This window comes from Leptonychotes weddellii, chromosome 3 (genome assembly GCF_054177405.1).
Source record: "Leptonychotes weddellii isolate Sample4059 chromosome 3, ASM5417740v2, whole genome shotgun sequence".
NCBI classification, from domain to species: domain Eukaryota; kingdom Metazoa; phylum Chordata; class Mammalia; order Carnivora; family Phocidae; genus Leptonychotes; species Leptonychotes weddellii.
The window spans coordinates 18,775,296-18,793,651 of record NC_138371.1 but is presented as its reverse complement, the minus strand read 5'-3'; the positions used below and the strand labels follow the sequence as shown (position 1 = coordinate 18,793,651).

The 18,356-nt window shown below is 49.4% G+C and overlaps 1 protein-coding gene across 11 annotated transcripts in view; it reads left to right on the top strand.

Annotated features, from left to right (window-relative positions):
- Window positions 1-18,356, top strand: part of SMARCAL1 (SNF2 related chromatin remodeling annealing helicase 1) — a 56,746-nt gene that overhangs the window by 6,451 nt on the left and 31,939 nt on the right. For 10 of the 11 annotated variants that reach the window (XM_081813642.1, XM_081813641.1, XM_081813640.1 and 7 more), the window contains 6 exons: window positions 598-831; window positions 2,792-2,842; window positions 7,351-7,537; window positions 11,016-11,166; window positions 12,750-12,908; window positions 16,612-16,677. In XM_081813642.1, the coding sequence (XP_081669768.1) occupies window positions 598-831; window positions 2,792-2,842; window positions 7,351-7,537; window positions 11,016-11,166; window positions 12,750-12,908; window positions 16,612-16,677 (848 nt within the window). The remainder of the gene's footprint in view (window positions 1-597; window positions 832-2,791; window positions 2,843-7,350; window positions 7,538-11,015; window positions 11,167-12,749; window positions 12,909-16,611; window positions 16,678-18,356) is intronic. The other variant, XM_081813643.1, reaches the window with a different exon arrangement.

The window sequence follows — 18,356 nt, the reverse complement described above, 5'->3', positions numbered from 1 at the left end:
CCCCCCCCCCCCCCCCCCCCCCGCCAAGTTCATGACGTCTCTGTCTTCTTACATTTTGTGGTCTTAGTATTTTCTCAAGTGCCAGCTCTACTCTGATTTCTTGCAAAAATCTTTATTCGGTAGTTTTGCCTTTCAATTCCGTTTGGGTTTTTTTTTTTTTTTTTTGACAGTTTAGTTTTATGTAGTCAAATCTGCTAATCTCTACAGTGCATCCGTAACACATAAAATCAGGCTCAAAACTGCATTTGTGGGCTGACAGTTCTGACTCTTTCCCTGGCTCTCCAAGTAGGAGCAGCTGGGGCCTGGGGATCGGGTTAGGGGGCAATTCCTGGGCCGTTGGCTTCAGTGGCTGAAACAGCAGCAGCAATTATCCATTAAGTTCTCACATCTTGGTGAGACCCCTCCTTCCCCTGTTCGTTTCTGAGTTGCAGGTTTTGTAACTTGAACACTTAAGCAGCAGAAGTTATATTCAGTGAAGACTGGACTTCCCCATGCCCCAGTGAAAGTGCACTTGCAAGCCGTCCTGATCTAACCATGCTTCTTCCCTCCCCGTGTGGAAGTCAGCCACCTTATCACATCTCTCCTTTTCTTCCGCAGTGAAAGCAGCCCAGAGCCTCCCCACGGTCACCCTGCAGCCCTTGGAAGGGGCGGAAGACAGCAGGGGGTCACCCTCCACCGCTGGCGTGGCCCAGACCTGCCTGCCTTCAGCTCCCTCCCTGGCCTTTGTCAAAGGGCAATGTGTGCTCATCTCCCGGGTCCGCTTCGAGGCAGACATCGGCTACTCCGAAGATCTGATTGCACTGTTCAAGCAGATGGAGTCCAGAAATTACGGCAAGTAATTGGCTCTTGCCTGATTCCTGGGATGCAGAGTGGTCTGTGATCTCTGAGCAGGTTATTTTCTTCTCTGTTTGAATGTTCAGAAATGATTTGTGTCCTTAGGAGAGCTTGAAACACAGACATATGCCATAAAAGTAAATGCCCTTGGGTAGACTGAGTCCATGGTTGTCAGACTGGAGCATGCATCCAAACTGCCTGGAGGGCTTGTTAAAGCAGATTGCCAAGCCCCACTCCCAGAGTGATCCCTGATGCCTGGTGCCCACCCAGAGATGCTGATTTAATTCGTTGGAGGTGGCCAGAATTGGAAACCACTGGCCCAAGCAGAGCAGTTCTGCTTTATTTTTTGTGAGGCTCTTCAGAAGGTGCCCTATCAGAATCAGGCGCAGAAGTTGTATTAGAATTTGGAACTGCTGGGTTTCATTCTCAGCCTGGGCCATGTCGCTTTACAAAACCACGTGGCTTTTATGGATCGCTATTCTTCCATCCTTGAAATGGTTTTAGTCTTTTCCTTAGGTAAGTAGGAAGCAGACCTGTAACACCTCATGTTTCTGAGACCTCATGCTCAGGCGATGTCATGGAGGTAGCCTCTCCAGAAATACTTGCTCCGTGAGCTTTCCTCAGGGTTTGGGGCTCCTTCAGGAGGAGGGTGATGCCGGCTATAACATTTGTATTCCTTGGATAGAGTTTTAACTCACAAGGGCAGCCTGCTGGTAGGACTTAAGGGAGACTGGCCGGGCCTGGCCTGAGTCATGAGATGGGCCAGATGCACAAGAGCCAGCGTTCTTGGCCTCCTCTGCTCCCTTGGATTTTCAGCTTCACTGTGGGGTCACCCTTACAGGCCAGTGCACATGGCCTGTGTGCATTCCGCCAAGTGGAAGAATACCTCACCCCTGACGTGACCTGTCAGGTTATACCTGGGCTACCTTACTTTTTAAACCCCGGACACCGACTCACTGTGTTTATGCCGCTCATTCCCTCAACATCTGGCTTTCTCAGTGATGATGCAGAGAAGACTTAATGTCTGCTGTCCAGAAGGCATTTATCTAGCGGAAGCTGTCGTGATTTTCTCAGAAGTAGATTGATAGGGAAACTCTAAGAACTTAGCTGGTGTTGGGTACTGAGATGCTCACCCTTCTTGGTCGGTATTGCATGTGGTGTGGGCTGCACTGTACTAATCAGCAGATGGTGTCTGATATAATTGCCAGCTTTCTTTTGAGCGCTCATTGTTTGCCAGACACATGTTCATAAGCATTTTATTTTTTATTTATTTATTTGGGGGAGGAGGAGGTGAGGGAGAGAGAGAATCTTAACTGACTGAGCTACCCAGGTGCCCCATTGTACACATTTTGGGGCAGGGGCTGCAGTGTCCTGATTTTTCAGGTGTGGGCACTGAGGCACAGAGAAGTTACATAATTTGCCCAAGGATACACAGGAAGTGGCAGAACCGGGATTTGAATGTAGGCTATTTGACCACTCTGACTACATGCAGCTTGTTTCCCGTGTGTGAAAGAGAGCTAATAATAGTGCCCGGCTCTTAGGGTCGTGAGGAACAGAGGAATGGCGCATGTGAGTCTCTTGGCACCATGCCTGGCTTCAAGTAAGCACTGATTAAATGTAAGCTGCCATTATTACTGCTATCTTGGAAATGGAGGGCATTTCTGACCTTCCGGGCCATCCCTGGTCACGGATGCCCGTAGGTCCCCATAGGACCCTTCGTCACCCCCTTAACAGCGTGGTATCGTTGCTGTCTCTGGTTGTCTTTTCTCCCGGAATTCTCTGACAGCCTCGAGGGCAGGTACCCTCCGTTTCTGTATCCCCAGTGCCAGGTCCAGGCCCAGCCACAGTGTCCTAGCTTACTGGAGATTTCTGGAACCAGGGAATGAATGAGTAATGTAGTCACCCAGCAAGAGGGTGCAGGGTGTCACGCTTGCTTGTTTGTTTCTTGTCATTGCAGATGTCAAGACCAGGAAGTGGAACTTTCTCTTGGAAGAACACAATAAACTAAGTGAGATGCCTACCTTGCTTGTTTTATATCATGCTAGTGTTAAGCTTTCATTATTATCTGTCTTAAATTTAACATATTTTGGAGGAAGACGACTTCCCCACGGCCCCCAACTCCCCGCGTGTGGTAATTTTACATACTCGTGCACAGGACAAGTGAGGGCGAAGATGTTCCCAGGCAGCTGAGATGGTGGCTTTCCAGCCGCGCAGCAGACGCAGGGCCCCCTCTTCCATCAGAGTATGGCGGTGCTCGTCAAATTCCTAAGGCCCGTGAGAGAAGTGTTAGATGGGGACTTTGGGCATCGGACGTGAACTAGATCTGCTTAGTGTAGATGGGAGCCACTGTAGATTCCCTCTAAGAACAGGCTCTCGGTTTACTTCTAGAACCAGATGATCAGTGAGAGTCAGAGGGTCTGAGTGGTTACGGGCTTCGTAATAGGCCTGGATGCACACTCACTTAATAAGCATTTTGGAGACTGACCAAGGGAAGGGATGTGTATGGGTGTAAGAATAGGAAGGAGAAGCCTGTTCGGGCTCACCATTCGTCTCTGTGCTCTGCATGGGCGGGGCACTAAATTCTAGTGTGCCTGAGAACGGGGGACGTGGGCACAGCTCAGCCTGTCCTTTACGCCCATCTGTCACCCATCTACCCAGCTGTCACCCGCCTGCAGTGGGTCTGCAGCTGGTACAACTTCAGTTCCTCCTGCTTGGCCGCCTGAGGATGTATTGGGCCTTGCAGCCAGTCTGGTCCCAGTCAGGCCAGGAGAGACAAGCTCCATCCGAGGAGCTCCGAGTCATTGCCCATCTTGCCCAGCAGGCCAGGGCTGTCAGCAAGACGGAAGAGCTGGGTTTCTTCCCTCAGTCTTCTCCTCGTATGACTTAGGAGGTGACATCGGGCAGGGGTGATCCAACATTCTGGGTCCCCCCGTCCTTTCAGTGAAAGAAGGGGTTTTCAATCCATATCTGCCCTACTGCCAGAAATTCAGTGTAAGGGAAGTGCCTTTGATTCCTTGCAGAGAGACTTGCTGCAAACTCAAGGTTAAGTTCGAATGTGATGAGATCCTTATTTAGTATCAGCAAACGCCTGATGAGCTGAGACCCCGTGGCCGCTGCTGTTTGGAACTTGTGATTCACAGCGAACTATTTGGCCAGAGCTGAATTATTGATGAGCAATGGGAGCGTTTCCTTCTTGCCCCCTTGTTTTTCAACCACAGAAAGATACATAAAAATGTTAGCCATAAAGACTGACTTTTGTGGACCAACATGTGAAGCAGGGTCTGGACAGAGCAGAGGAATGTAACAAAAAACCGTGACTTGCGACTCATGTGACATTATATAATGGGTCCAAATCTTGTGTAGGCCATACACTTTGAAATGTCTGAGGAAAATGACGGATTCTTCACCCAGAAAAATGCACAATAATGGCCACACGTAAAATTTTGCATTTGATATTAAGAACTCCATGGATCTGGAGTTAAGAATTTTAGAGTTAGGAATCAGATTGCTGTTTTAAGTGCTGGCTTGTCAATACAGCGTCTTATGGAAGAGAAGGCAGATTCTCCCCACTTCGTAGATAGTGAAAAGCTTGAACCCAGAGAAAGGAACCCGTTGTTTTCCCTTCCCGGAGCATTACAGGGTCACAATAAAGTCAATGTTGGAGATCAGGCCACACAGGTGATCTTGACTTTGTAACATGACCCATTTGGAAACATAGAAGCCAGACTCGTGAACAAGAAGCTGAGGAGACGATTCCACTGTTCACCAACTGTAAGCCCGGGGACCCCACACCTCTCCCCACACCCCAGGTCTTGTTCCTCGTGTGCGAAGCTAGCTTACTGACCCTGAGCTAGTGAACGTGTGCATACGAAACTCATTAAGAAATGACAATAAGACCTTCTGAGTATATGAATGCTCACTGATGACGTGGTGACGATTATTTTCTCCAGATAAGGGGGATCTGAGAGCTTCCCTCTCCCTCTTTTCTCAGTGACTTGAGGCCTTTTGCCCACAGTGAAATTGGCATAAGGCCTTTTGTTTTCCCCAGGCTGTCACAGTCCAGAAGGGTTCTGCATCCCCCTCACTGATCTTGTCTTGTCAGCTGCTATTTGAAAACATTAACATCTCTCTGCTGTGTAGCTCACTAGCATTCTGCCAAAGAGCTCTTTTACAGAAACGATTTCTAGATGACTCATGAAGCCAGACAGCACACTCCTGTCATCTTCCAGCCCCTGGAAAGGACATCTGCGAACTGGGGGGCTTTCTCAGAAACATAGCCCCTTGGCTGAACTAGCAGCACAGGATTATGGGGGTAGTAGTTCAGTGGGGGACAGAGTGGAGGTTGCTTTTTCCTCTTGAACGGCTGGAAGAACATAATGCTTACAAAGCACCACATTTCACACCAGCCAGATCATCAGGCCTTTTCTTAGCTTCCATCAGGTATTCGAGTGCTGGCGATGACCAGGATTAAAATGAAAATGGTTTCTGAGAGCACATGGGGTGCTCAGTCTCCTGAAGTGTGCAGAAATCAGCATGTTCGGATTTAATTTGGAGGCATAAAATGTATTTCTCCATCAATATGGGAAGTCTCTTTTATATTAAAGCCGCCAACCTTACCTAATTTCTTACCGTGGTGATTCTGTTCACACAAGGCGTTTCCAGAAATAACTGGTATATACATTTAGCGAAAAATGGAAATGGATTTAAATATATTGAGAACACAAAGCGACTTAAGGTAGCAGTAGATGGCTCAGCCCTCCATATTCAGATCAGTATTTGCAATGGTAGCCAATTGATGGTGTGGCAGTGAACTTGGAATGCTTGTGAGGATATTAGGAAAACACATGACTGTATGGAATACAGAACCAACAACCTTAGAATTTCAAATAATATTGGGGAGAAATGAAATATACCCAGTTTTTTATTTGGGTCCTTCTACCAGGTTCCTGAAAACAGCCCCTTGGAGGGTTATAGTGACACCTGGGGTGTCCATGCAAGGTAAAGGATAAAGAGCAGTCGAAGATCTGCAAACAGTAGTTACTCTTCCAGTTAGGTTTTTCAAAGGACATCTACAACCCATAGGACAGCGGGCTGTGATTAGTAGCTGGATGATAATTCTACCACCAGGGTTGTCTAGGCCTATCGTCTTTAATTTTTAACTTATCTCTTTCCTACCCCCAGAATTATCTGTTTTATTTGTATCTCTGGTTTATTCTTTTTCTGTTTCTCTACTAAATAAAGGGGCTTTTTTTTTTCCTCCCTTCTTTTAAAGTCAGGTGAGGCTAAATTCCTTCAAAAAGCAAAAATCATTGAAATTAATTTGCTTTCATTTCATGTAGATCCCAAGTAGTTTTTCCCACTTGAGATAATGGGTCTGACTGGAAGGGGAGATTTCCCCATCCATTATATAAGGGGATCTGGAACCTGGAAGGAAAGTAAAGACCCCTAAATACAAGCTTTAATTGGAAGAGTCAGAGCAGTGGTCACTCTTGGTAATAGTTTAGACTCTGAGCATAGCAGGAGTGGGTAAATTATTTTTGTAAAGGGCCGGATAATAGAGACTTTAGGCTTTGTGGGCTGTGTGGTCTCCCGCCAGCTCCATTCTGCCGTTGTGGCAAGCCCACAGCCTTGGGTAGTCCATAAGCAAGTCGTCATGGCTGTGTTCCGTCATACTTTCTTTACAAAAGCAGGCAGTAGGCCGGTTTAGCTTGCCAGCACCTGCTTTCAAGCCTAGGTGGGGTGCCGTCCGGTCGCTTCCAGACCAAGGGACTTCCCACCCACTTCACCGCTGACGTCCTGCTCAAACTCCCCTCTCCCACGGGGAGATCAGTGTTCTCTTAGGGGAAGGCCACAAGGGCGCAGGGCCACTTGTATTTTTATCACTTGGTGGCCTTAGCGCAGGCTCTGCCCTTTGTCATTGCTATTGTTGTTTGTAAATAGCCCTCCTGTCCTCCTGATCTTCCTTGGAAACACCTAACCGCTGCTCTGAATGAAGCACAGCGCTTCCTTGCCTGTTGGCAGCAGGTAATGTAGAGTTCTCGACTTCTCGAACATCAAAACCCAAAGAAAAAGAGAATGGAAGCACGACAAGATTTATTCATTCTGCATTTTGCTTTTTTTACGGGTCTTTCGGGACTGGTTTTTAAGAATATGGGTCCTTATTTGAATGGGAATACTAAGATAATTTTTTTTAAGTTACTTTAGGTTAAAAAAGAATCAGTCACAGAAACATCTGCAATTCTTCCCAGGGTCCGTGTAGTGTAGAAAATAAATTTGGCATTTGTGATTGCCCTCTTATTTGCAGAAACCAGGAGTAGAGAGGGAGCGTTAGCTCTCTAGGTTTATGTACTTGCTCAGGATACGATTGTCAGCCCTCGTTTTCTCTCCAGTTATGTTTTGAGAAGGTGGTACACAGCAGAATTCCAGTCACTGAGCTCTGTATTTCAAGCCCCTTCGCTGTCCTTAGCTCTCATGGGCATTTCCCTCCAAGTCATACACCTCTGTCCTCCTTTCTAGTCCAGAGCGTGGGCTGCCTTCCGCAAGTTCAGCTGGATCCTCTGCCCAAGACACTCACCCTGGCATTCGCGTCACAGCTAGAGAAGACGTCTCCCTGTCTCACAGAACCCATCCCCGAGGCAGACCTTTCTGGAGTGGACCCCAAGCTTGTGTCCAATCTGCTGCCCTTCCAGAGAGCCGGAGTCAAGTAGGTTCTTGGGTCTTCCTCTCATCTGGGCTTCATGACTCATACAAACTGGGTTCAGATGCTCTCTTTTAAGAACACTCATCTTTCATGGACATCTAGAAGCATCTAGGCATTACACAGCCAGGTGTGCTGTAAGCAAAGCCTGATTATAACCATTGATTTCAAATTCCATGAGTTAATCAGGACTGTGGATCCAGGTGTGCAGAAACCCAACTCAGACTGGTTCAAGAAAACAGATTTCTCAGTGTAGGTAGTAGAAAACCAAGGTCTCCAAAGATCTCATCAGAACTCTGTCCCACCCTCAGCTCGGCTTTCTCCTCAGTTTGCTTTGTTCTCAGCCAGGTGCTCCTCAGGTGTGGTGGCTAGAGCTCAGCAACCCAGCTTAAGCACCTCTTTCCTGGTGGGCCCAACACTGATGGGCGTGGAATCAGGCCTGGTGGGCCTGAAATCTGGTGCTGATGCCAGAACCAGTCGCTGTGGCCTGGGGGCTGGGGAGTCTTATTGGTGAGACTGGATGACAGGCGCATCCCTGGAGCCAGCTGGTAGCTCCCCCGGTCCCTGAGTTATTTGGACTGAGAGTGGAAGGTGGTGGTTTTCCAAAGAAAGTCAGGGTATTCTTACTATAGACCGAAAAGAAGATGAGCCCACATCATGACCTGTCCTGTTTCCCAGAGCTTCTTGGGAGAAGCCAAATGACAGGTTTGAACTTGCCTTCTAGTGAAAATACTAGAGGTCAAGGAGAGGAAAGAGATGGTAAGAGCTTCATCTGTCATTCGACGGTGTGGCTGGGGATATAGCCCTGGATAAGGGAAGAAAGTAAATCATCATGGACCTGGTGAATGAAGACAGCCTGCCCACAGGCAGCCTCCTCATGAGGTTTTGGTAAAAGCTTGGCCACCTTCTTGGACAGGATTTTGTTCTTCGATTTGGGCACAGTCACCCTCCCTGCATTCCCATGGTCCCAGCTCTGCTCACACCCTTTCCCTCGTTTTCTCTCCCAGTTCCATCTGTCTCAGATAACACGCTTTGCACAACTTCATCTTGCTTGAGAGGTTACCCACCCCCACCCCCAGGCAGCCTCTGTCTTTGGTGCCCAAGCTCCCCTGGGCCCCATTAGAGATCCTGGGCCCGTGGATATGTGCTGCCTTGCCAGTTAGGCTGTCCCATCGAATGGCTCTGTGTGGAGGCCCCCCAGGCCTGATGGGAGCCAGAACCAGAGCCCGGTCAGCAGCTTCCATCTTTTTCCCTGTGGTTCTGAAACCACTAATGGTACTTACAGCCTTTCTTCAAAACTGTGTAGTTAAATCCAGATTTTAACTTTCATTCTCTGAAGAGGAGGATTTTGGTGTTGAGGCAAAAGGGCTGGCAGTTCCATGTTGGTTTTGTAAGACCCACAAGGAAAACACCCTTAAATTTATGGAGCAAAGTCTCTTAGATATATATCAGGTTCCTCTAACATCTAAAAGTTTCCTTTTAATGGATTAGTGAGGTGAGACCCAGCATGACAGTCATCTGCCCAAAGTCACTCAGCTTCCAAGAGTGGGAACTGGAGCTGAAATCCACGTTTTGTGATGATGAGCGCAGCACTTGTGTTCTCTCGGCTGCCCTGTCGAAAATGGCGTCCAGCTGTGTGCTTGTTTCTCTGTTAGGCATTTCCTTTGTTCTCATTTCTGGCCACTTTGTTCCTTAGTTGGGCTACTTCAAGGCAGGGGAAAAAGGAAAGACCACGAATTTCAAGGGTCTCTTCTGCTTTGAGAATGACCGGATGGACAAACCATAGGGACGTTGCAAATGGCCGAAGCAGAGGGTCCTCCATGGTCTGTTGCTTAGGTGCCCCCATCCGCCCTGGCTATCAGTTTTGTAAACTAAAAATGAGATGGAAAATGGATCTTTTTCACACTTGCCTCCCCCATCCATCTGTGTGGAGGGTTGATCCTGGAAATAGTCTAGAAGATTTAACCGGGGCAGATGTGCCGAGAAGAGGCTGAGCCTGTCGGAGAGGTGAGGTGGGCACAGTCACACCAGCCGCGCCGGGCTCCCTTCCTTGCCACGGAAGGCACATGGTGGTCACGGCCCCGGGGGTGCAGAGGGGGTGCTGCCTCCCCTGGTGGGCCGCCGTGGCCGCTGGGGGGACAGAGCAGTGCTGTGACGTGACGCGTGTCATGTCTGCCGAGCCCGGGCGAGCCGGCTCCTACCACCCGCAGACGCACTGCTCACTCTGCCGCCTTTGCTGAGTGCTGGCTTTCGAAGGACAGGCAGCTCAGAGAGGCCCCCCGCAGCCTGCAACTTCTGTCCGCCGTACCCCGTGCTGATCAGAGGGGCTACACTCGCTGCCTTGGCTGTGTGAGAAGGGAAGAAAAAGAGCTCGTCCACAGGCTTATTCTCAGGCTTCGGAGCGAATGATCAGTTTTTCAGGAATTGAGATGAAGGAGGGCCGGTGTTTGGAGCAGGAGACCAGACATCTGGCACTTGGGATCCTCTTCGCTTTTCGCTGATTCATTTGTGAGTCAAGCAAGTCCTTCTTAGCGTTCATGTTGATCATTTTTCTCTTTTTTGTGGAATAGTGGTTAGAAGAGAAACACTTGGCCAGCACGTACGTGGTGCCAGGCACTGCAGTCAGTGCCCTAAACATTAGCTCTGTTAAACCCTGATGAGGGTCTCTGGGGCGGGTCCTTTTGTTCCCTTGTCACGGCTGAGGCACGGGGAGATGAGATAACTTGCAGGGAAGGTACCCCGCTGCGAAGCGGTGGAACTGGGATGGCCTGCAGGCCAGTCGGGCTCCCAGAGAGTGGAAGAGCGTGCCCTTCTTCACAAAATGTCAGCAGGAGTTGTAGCGCTGGAGGGCTGAGGGGTCCTGGCGGCTGCTGGTGGAGGAGACGCTGCTGAGGCTGGTGCTCCCCGGTAGACAGACAGACACCTTGGCGCTGTCCTCCCTCGGGCTGTGCTCTTCTGCAGCGTCCTCTGTCTTTGCCGCTCCTTCCCTTTGCCCCTGTGCATAAATGTCCTCTCTGACCTTGAGAAAGCCTGATATTGATGCCACCATCTCTTCCTTCTTCCCTTCCCTTCCCTTCTAGGCAGACGTCTCACGTGAACAAGACTGCCCCTTCTGGCCCCTGTTTAGGGGCTGTTTCCCAGTCTCCCCCCTCTCTCACTCCTCCAGGTCTTGCCTGCACTGGGCTGAGGGGGCTGCCTCTCTTGGAAGCTTCCTCCCTTGGCTTCCGTGACCCAGTTGTCTTCTAGAGCCTCTCTCTACCTTTTGACCACCATTCCACATTGTCTCTATTTTGACTCTTTAGTATTATTGCTGTCATGCTGTCCCCTATTGGTTCCTGTCTTCCCTCTCTGGGGGAGGAGGACCCGTGCTGCGTACTGCGGTGGCCCACCCTGAGTGGCGCGTATTGCTTTACCTGGTGACATGATGGCGGGTTAACCCCTGACAGATCTGCCACGCCCCTGTCCTTCCCTCGTCTGCTTTCAGTTTTGCCATAGCGAAGAGAGGCCGCCTGCTGCTGGCTGACGACATGGGCCTGGGGAAGACCATCCAAGCCATCTGTATCGCGGCCTTTTACCGGAAGGAGTGGCCGCTCCTGGTGGTGGTCCCGTCATCTGTGCGCTTCACCTGGGAGCAGGTCAGTTCTCCTTGTGTTGTGATTTTTACCAGGAAGTGTCCTCAGTGTTGAAGCAATCAAATAACAATTTGGGGACAGGGCCTGGGGAGCTTTAGAAGATCCTGTGTCAGCTGAAGGAGGGAGGGAGAGGAGGTGGTGGCCTTCGGAGGCCAGGCTCATGGTTTTCTGAACTAGAATCAGGTTATACCTTTAGGGAAGAAAGCCGAGGGCTTATGGGCTCAGACTTGCCGCTCTCTGGCAGCAGACGCTTCCTGAGCACCTCCTGTGCCCCTGCTGCTCACCCCGCTCGCCTGTACCACACGGAAGTTTCACAATGGCTACCTCCTTTATTTCCCTGAATCCCATAGCAGCTGTGTGCGAGTGGACGCAGTTGGTATTAAACCCATTTACAGATGACAAAACTGAATCTCAGCGAGGTGAAGCAGCAGACTCACTGGTAGTTGGAGGCGTTCTTGGACCTCGAAGGGGCATCTCCTGAGTTGTAGGATCAGGGTTTGTGCACCCTGCAGAAGGTGGTGTGGGCAGGGTGTTCACTGTCAGCCGGGTGCCGTTACAGCTGAAGAACCTGATGTGGACATTGCCTTAGCACTCGGCCATGAGCTTTGTCTGCCATAAATCCAGGGATCAGAGTGCTTCCGTGAAATGAATAAACACCCATAGAAGCAAACTTGCTGGAGAAAGGAGACCTAATTCATCGTCTGGAGCTTTTCCCAGCTCTCTGCTACTCATGGCAGCTGCTTCCTCACACGCTGGCTTCTTACTAAGCCCCCCGTGAGCCACTTGTGGGGAAGAGGCAGCTCTGCCTGTCGCTGGTCAGCCTGAGGCCCAGACATGCCCTTCCAACTGAACGTGCATCACAATACCTCATTTTTTCCCCCGTCCTTGTGACCTGAATTCCGCCACTGCCTCTAGAAATGATCACTTCAACATATTTATTTGGTGTGGTTAGGTTCCCACAGCACCCTCAAAAATTCTCCAAAAAAAAAGAATCAGGTGTTCACTTAGCTATGAGCAGGACCAAAACTGGAGGAAGAACCAGCCCATCGACATCATCATAGTGTCAGCCCAGGGACCCAGCCGCTGACCTGCAGGTACCTGGTGGCCTTCCGTTGGCTCCAGGCACTGGCTTGGGCTAGGGATGGCAAGATTTCTGGAGAGAGCAGGTGTAAGTATTTTTGTCATTATCAGTGTCTTTGGTATATACCAGGATCTGCTAAAAATTCCTTCTCCTAAAAAGAGTCACATTCTTGCTCTGCAGAAACTTGCCATCTAGTTAGAGACTCGAGGCCTGAAATCCGCAGACACCGCAGTGCCTGCTAACAAGCGCTTGCTTACGAAGGCAGGCAGTGTCGTGTCAGTGGAAAGAGAAGGAGCGGATGGGTAGGAAGGAGGGCAGTGAAGGCGATTGCTGTTCATGGGCCCAAGGGCCCCAGCAAATACAGGGGGGTGTGGAGAGAAAGGCGCTGAGGCCGTTTTTCGGGGAGCATTAAAGTCCACTGAGTGCTATTGATGGGTGGGCTGGGGTCTCAGCGGGCAGCTGCCGGCCAGATCCCCCAGGTGTCCTTCTCCGCTGTCATCCCCAGGCCTTCCTTCGGTGGCTGCCGTCTCTGAGCCCGGACCGCATCAATGTCGTGGTGACCAGCAGGGACCGCCTGACGGCTGGCTTGGTCAACATTGTCAGTTTTGACCTTCTGAGCAAGTTAGAAAAACAGCTAAAGACCCCCTTTAAAGTTGTCATCATTGTAAGTGCCTCGGCAGAGTCTCCAAGTACTTCATCTCTGGGGAAACTTTCTTCTTGAAAGGTCGGAGAACTTTCACGTCTCTGCTCTCCTGGAGCCTCCCTCTGTTTCTGGGAGAATAGAAATCACTGTCTTTAGTTTATGGGAAACTGACATTTTACTCATCTCAAATTGCAGTTCTCAGCCCTGGCTACATATTAGAATCTCCTGGGGAGTGCTATGAAAAGTGTCATTTACTAGGCCTGAGCTGGGGGTTTGCAGCCCATCTCCCCGACGTGAGGTCATGGATGGAGGCTGGCTTGGGGGCCCTGGGCCCCTGGCCTGGACAGCAAGGGCGTGTGCCTTCATCTGATGGCCTCTCTTGTCCAAATGGCTCAGATCAAACAGTAAGGTTTTTTTCCAGCCAATATAAAGACACTCCCCCACCCCAAGAAAAAGTACAGCTGACCCTTGAACAAGATGGGTTTGAACTGCATGGGTCCACTCATAGGCAAATTTTTTTCAATAGATACAGCAAAGTACAGTAAATGTGTTTTCTCTTCTTTATGGTTTTCTTAATATTTTTTCTCTAGCTTACTTTATGGGAAGAATACAGTAAATAACCATATACCATACAAAATACGTGCTGATTGTGCATGTTATCAGTAAGCCTTCTGGATGAGTAGTTAAGTTTTGGGGGAGTCAAAAGTACATGCTGACTTTTGACTGCAGGAGGCAGGGGGGGTTAGCACCCCCAACCCCTGCACTGTTCAAGGGCTAGCTGTACTTTTCACCAGTTTTTGGCTTGTTTTTTTTCTTAAGTAGGCTTTACTCAAGTTCTGCTCCCAGATGGGACCGTGCATCTTTCAGTTAACTGGCTTTTCTTCTTTTCGTTCCTCAAGTCCTCCATAAGGAAAGTCTAGAGAGGCCCTGTGCCAGCCACCTGGCAGAACTCAGTGTATTCATGTGGCTTACAAATAAAGATTAGGAAAAGGCATGCAGCTCCCACCCCCCAGTGCAGGTAACCACTAACAGGCATTCAGGGCCACAGAGCACAGTGGATGATTTTCAGCGAAGTTTACCCTTGTTTCTCCTCTTGGCAAAGAAGGGGAAGCCAGTGCCTCCGGACTGAAATGAAAGGTTCTTCTTTTTTCAAACGTGTGGATTTTAAAAGCCCGTGGTATTTTCCTTCTCTTAAAAATAGAATTCTCTGCTGACAGTGGCTTCCCAAATCCTGATGCTCAGAACGTGTAGTGCATATCTTATCTAGAAGGAGGGAAAGGAATGAGTTTTTAGGAGGCCCAGAAAAGTCACCAAGATTGCACTAGAGCCTGTGGGTTTCTCAGCACAGGTCTGGCTGTCAGGGGAGGCTCGTTCATCCGTGTGTTCAGCTAACATTGAGCACCGACGGGCACCACACCCTGCACAGAGCCACACACTGAAGGTGCGGAGGGAGGAAAGTCAGCCCCATTGTCAGTAGGACAGACAGACACACACACAGATCATTAGAATACATTTTAGTGCCCAAGTATCATGGGAGCTCAGAGAAGGGAAGAAGCCATAGTTCCCGGTCTCAGGGATCTATTATCATGATTTGGACGTGAAAACCATACTATATTCCTAGCTTAAGCAACCTTAAATGTTTATATGTTTTTACAGCTGTAAGGGTAATGAGTCTCTGGGGAAGTCATTTCTGGTTTGGCACAAATTCAGGTGTCGCTTTGAAAAAATGTTAGCATACACGTGAAATGCAAACATTAAAAGAAGTATCCCAGGATGATGGTGATGGCTCTCTAGTAAGTAGGAAGAATAATGCCTTCATTTCTTGGGTGTTCTCCTGTGTCAGGTACTTTACACATAATTGCCGATCTTCCCCATGGCCCCTGAGGCAGACATTACGTCCATTTCACCACTGATGGAACTGACAGAGCGATTTGCCCACAGGCATGAAGCCAGGAAGATGGGACATCATTGATCAAAGTTGGACTGCATCATGTGTCTCTGTTTCTGGCTCAACACTTCAACCTGCCATATGATTTTTGTCAAGCCACTTACCACCTGCTTCAGTTATCTAAGAGCCCTGTCTTCTGATTTCAGAGAAATGTTATAGGAAGGAATAAAGTGTCAGCTCTAAGATGTCACGATTCTTAGAAGAGAATTCAGATGTAAGCCATTTCTTGTGGTTAGTTATAATAGTGGAACATTTTAGCCCATTGGTTAAAAGGGTCCATTCCCTTCCCCATCCTCTGTACTTCCTGCTATTTCTCACTATAGACCCCTTCCTTCTTGGCTGTCGTATGGGCTCATCATCAGACAGGAGAACGAATGTTACACCCCAGGTTTCTAGGAACAGATGCTCTGACATTTGCGGGTTCATCTTGCACTCCTCTCTGTTGTGCTTTTGAGGACCACTTTGGTTCATCATAGCTGAAATGGAACAGGACGTTTCTTACAGATCACCTCTCGAGATAGAGCCAGGATCCCCTTGGTGCCCCCATCATAGGGTGGCCGATACCACTGAGTGCTGACCGAGTTCAGTGGCAGGACTGTTCTAAGGGCTTTATGTGTGTTAGTCCATTAAGACTTGCAGCAACTTGGTAAGTTCGGTAGTGGTGTCTTACCCATTTTGTCCATGGAGAAGCTGGCACCATAGAGAGGTACATATGTATCTATGTATGCTGTGTATGCTCAGGTCCATGGCACGTGATTTGTGTACCAAAATAGAAATTTCTTCTCCAAATAAGAATGTGTTACTCACTTGGCTTTAGAAAATATGACACGGGCGCCTGGCTGGCTCAGTCAGTAGAGCATGTGACTCTTACCCCAGGATTGTGAGTTCATGCCCCATGTTGGGTGTAGAGATTACTTAAAAGTAAAATCTTTGGGGAATCTGGGTGACGCAGTTGGGTAAAGCACCTGACTTGGTTTTGGCTCAGGTCTGCTCCAAGGGTCACAAGATTGAGCCCTGTATCAGGCTCCACGGCGTGGAGTCTGCTTGAGATTCTCTCTCCCTCTCCCTCTGTCCCCCCCCCCCCACTTGCGCACTGTCTCTTTCCCAAATAAATAAATAAATCTTAAAAAAAATAAAATCTTTAAAAAAGAAAAAAGAGAATATGCCATATTCTAGTTTGCTCATGCATAGAATGCAGAGCTATATAATTAGATTCCATGTTGTAAACCTGACAGTGCCTTGAGGACGGGAATTGGGTCTTCTTCCCCTCCTCGAGTTCCCACGGTACTTTGTCACACTTCGTCAGTGACAGCACTTATAACGTTGTCTGCCCAGTTGTGGTGTGGCTGACATCCTTCCTGTCTGGTGAGCCCCGGGGGGCAGGAGCCGGGCGCCATGCTGCGCACCAGGGCAGGGCACACAGTGGGCCCGCTCTGGCGTCGTGCTGTGCAGACGTGAGGCATGTTGTACTAAGCGGCAAACCACCTCGCAGCAGGTTGTTCAGCGCCGCCTGGGACGTGGGCCGGCCAGAGAATCACTAACCCCGCTTCACAGTTGGCAAACTGTCCCGGAGAGTTGAAGCGACTTGCCCAGAATAAAGTGGGGAAGCGGCACCAGAACCTGGGTCCTTACCTAGGCGCACAGCTGTCTCCTTGAACAAGAAACTAAGGGAGGCATCCCCAGTGTGACGCCGTGCCAGGGTCAAGCTTAACGTGGGCTCTGGCTCCATGCACTCAGGATTTGGCCCTGTTCACCTGTGTGACCCTTTCTTTTCAGGATGAATCTCACTTCCTCAAGAACATTAAGACTGCCCGCTGTCGTGCAGCTATGCCCCTCCTCAAGGTGAGTCCTGCTGTGTGTTGCTCAGGCTGGCAAGGAGGCCAAGGAGAACGAGGGCTTCCATCCAGGGCGAGGGGCTGCGGGCCATGGACGTGACTTAGCCTTGACTCCGGCCATCAGCGCCAGACTCGTTTTTCTTCCTATCTTCCTGCTAAGGAACTGGCAGTCGGTGCAGTCGTTTCTTTCTCTCAAAGATGAAGGCCTCTGGAAGGTCGCAGGCTTGATGGGGACTACACTGTAGGTCCTCCTCAGGCTCGCGGACAAGGCAGAGGGGGGCCGGCAGCAGCATGCCCTCTGAACAGCTCAGGAGAAACTGCCTGTCTTCTGAGTCACTGTGAGGACAGAGCTGTCGTGGTGTTGAGAACCAAGGGAAAGAGGAGTCATGCAGACTCGGAACCAGGCCATCGTGTATCAGCAAGAAGCCCTGCAAAGCTGAGGTGTGCCTCATAAGCCGACGCCCTTTCCCGGGGCCCCCCTAGGCCTGTGTGGTTATCGAGAGGATCAGCCGTCCACGCCCTCACTGTGGTGGTCTAAACTGAGGCCTGAGTGCTTCGGTGGGTCGAGCCTGCAGGGCAGGTGTCGGTGTGGGTCTGGCGTAGCTTCACATCTGTATCTAGAAGTGTGCTATTCTGACATCCCGCCCCAGACGGTGGGAAGGCCCCCAAACTTCCATCTTTTTGTGGTGAGCTTTTTCTTAATACTGGGGAGCACTAGTACAATTAGGAAAGTCGCTTCTTCTCTCAGACCCAGATAGAAACCTCCCGCAGATGACTTTGGGAGACTCTACTTGGTTTATGTGCACTGAGCAAACTAAAGTCCGTGTTTATCTTGCGCTTCCTTAAAGCAGCCTTTGTGTTGTGGCAGCCGTCTCAACTGCAGTTTTCATTGCTTAAATGAAGCTCGACGTTGTACGTAAACTAGGGAAGACAAATATGCTAAATGTTGGTGAAGCTTATTAACATTTGAAAATTAACTTAATTTTTCCAACTCCCCGTAAAGCACAACTGTCTACTTGTTTCAAGTTTCATTGTTTTCTTTTGTTTTAGGAATAACAAGTAACATGATACATCTTCCAAAGCAGCATTACATCCTGTGCTCCAGACTTAAAAGTCCTTTACTTAAAAGCCCTGATTCTCTGCTCGCATTACCTATAAATATTTACGGACACACTTAAATGAAATGTTTTTCCCAGAGTGGTGACCCTTCTTTTGGGGGGAGGCTTCAATAGGTTTTCTTCTGAGACATGTTAACAGATCTTCATACCGTGGTTCCAGTATTACAGCCGCCCCTAGAATTAAATCTGGGCCCCTGATTGCTTAGAAGCTGTGCAGTAGGTAGGGTGTATCCCTACAGGTGGAGAGGAAAGCTGCTTTTAAAAAAAAAAAAAAAAAGTTATCTATTTGAGAGAGAGAGCATGAGCAGAGGGGAGAGGGAGAAGCAGAATGCCTGCTGAGCAGGGAGCCTGATACGGGGCTTGATCCCAGGACCCTGGGATCATGACCTGAGCCGAAGGCAGACACTTAACCGACTGAGCCACCCAGGCACCCCAGTAGAAAAGCTGAGCAACCATTTTGTTCATGCGGTCATCGCCTGGCCAGGCAAACTCGACTACATACTTGTTTCTGAAACATATGCTTCTGGGTCAGACCTTTTAAAGCAGCATTTACATCTTTAATGTCGTG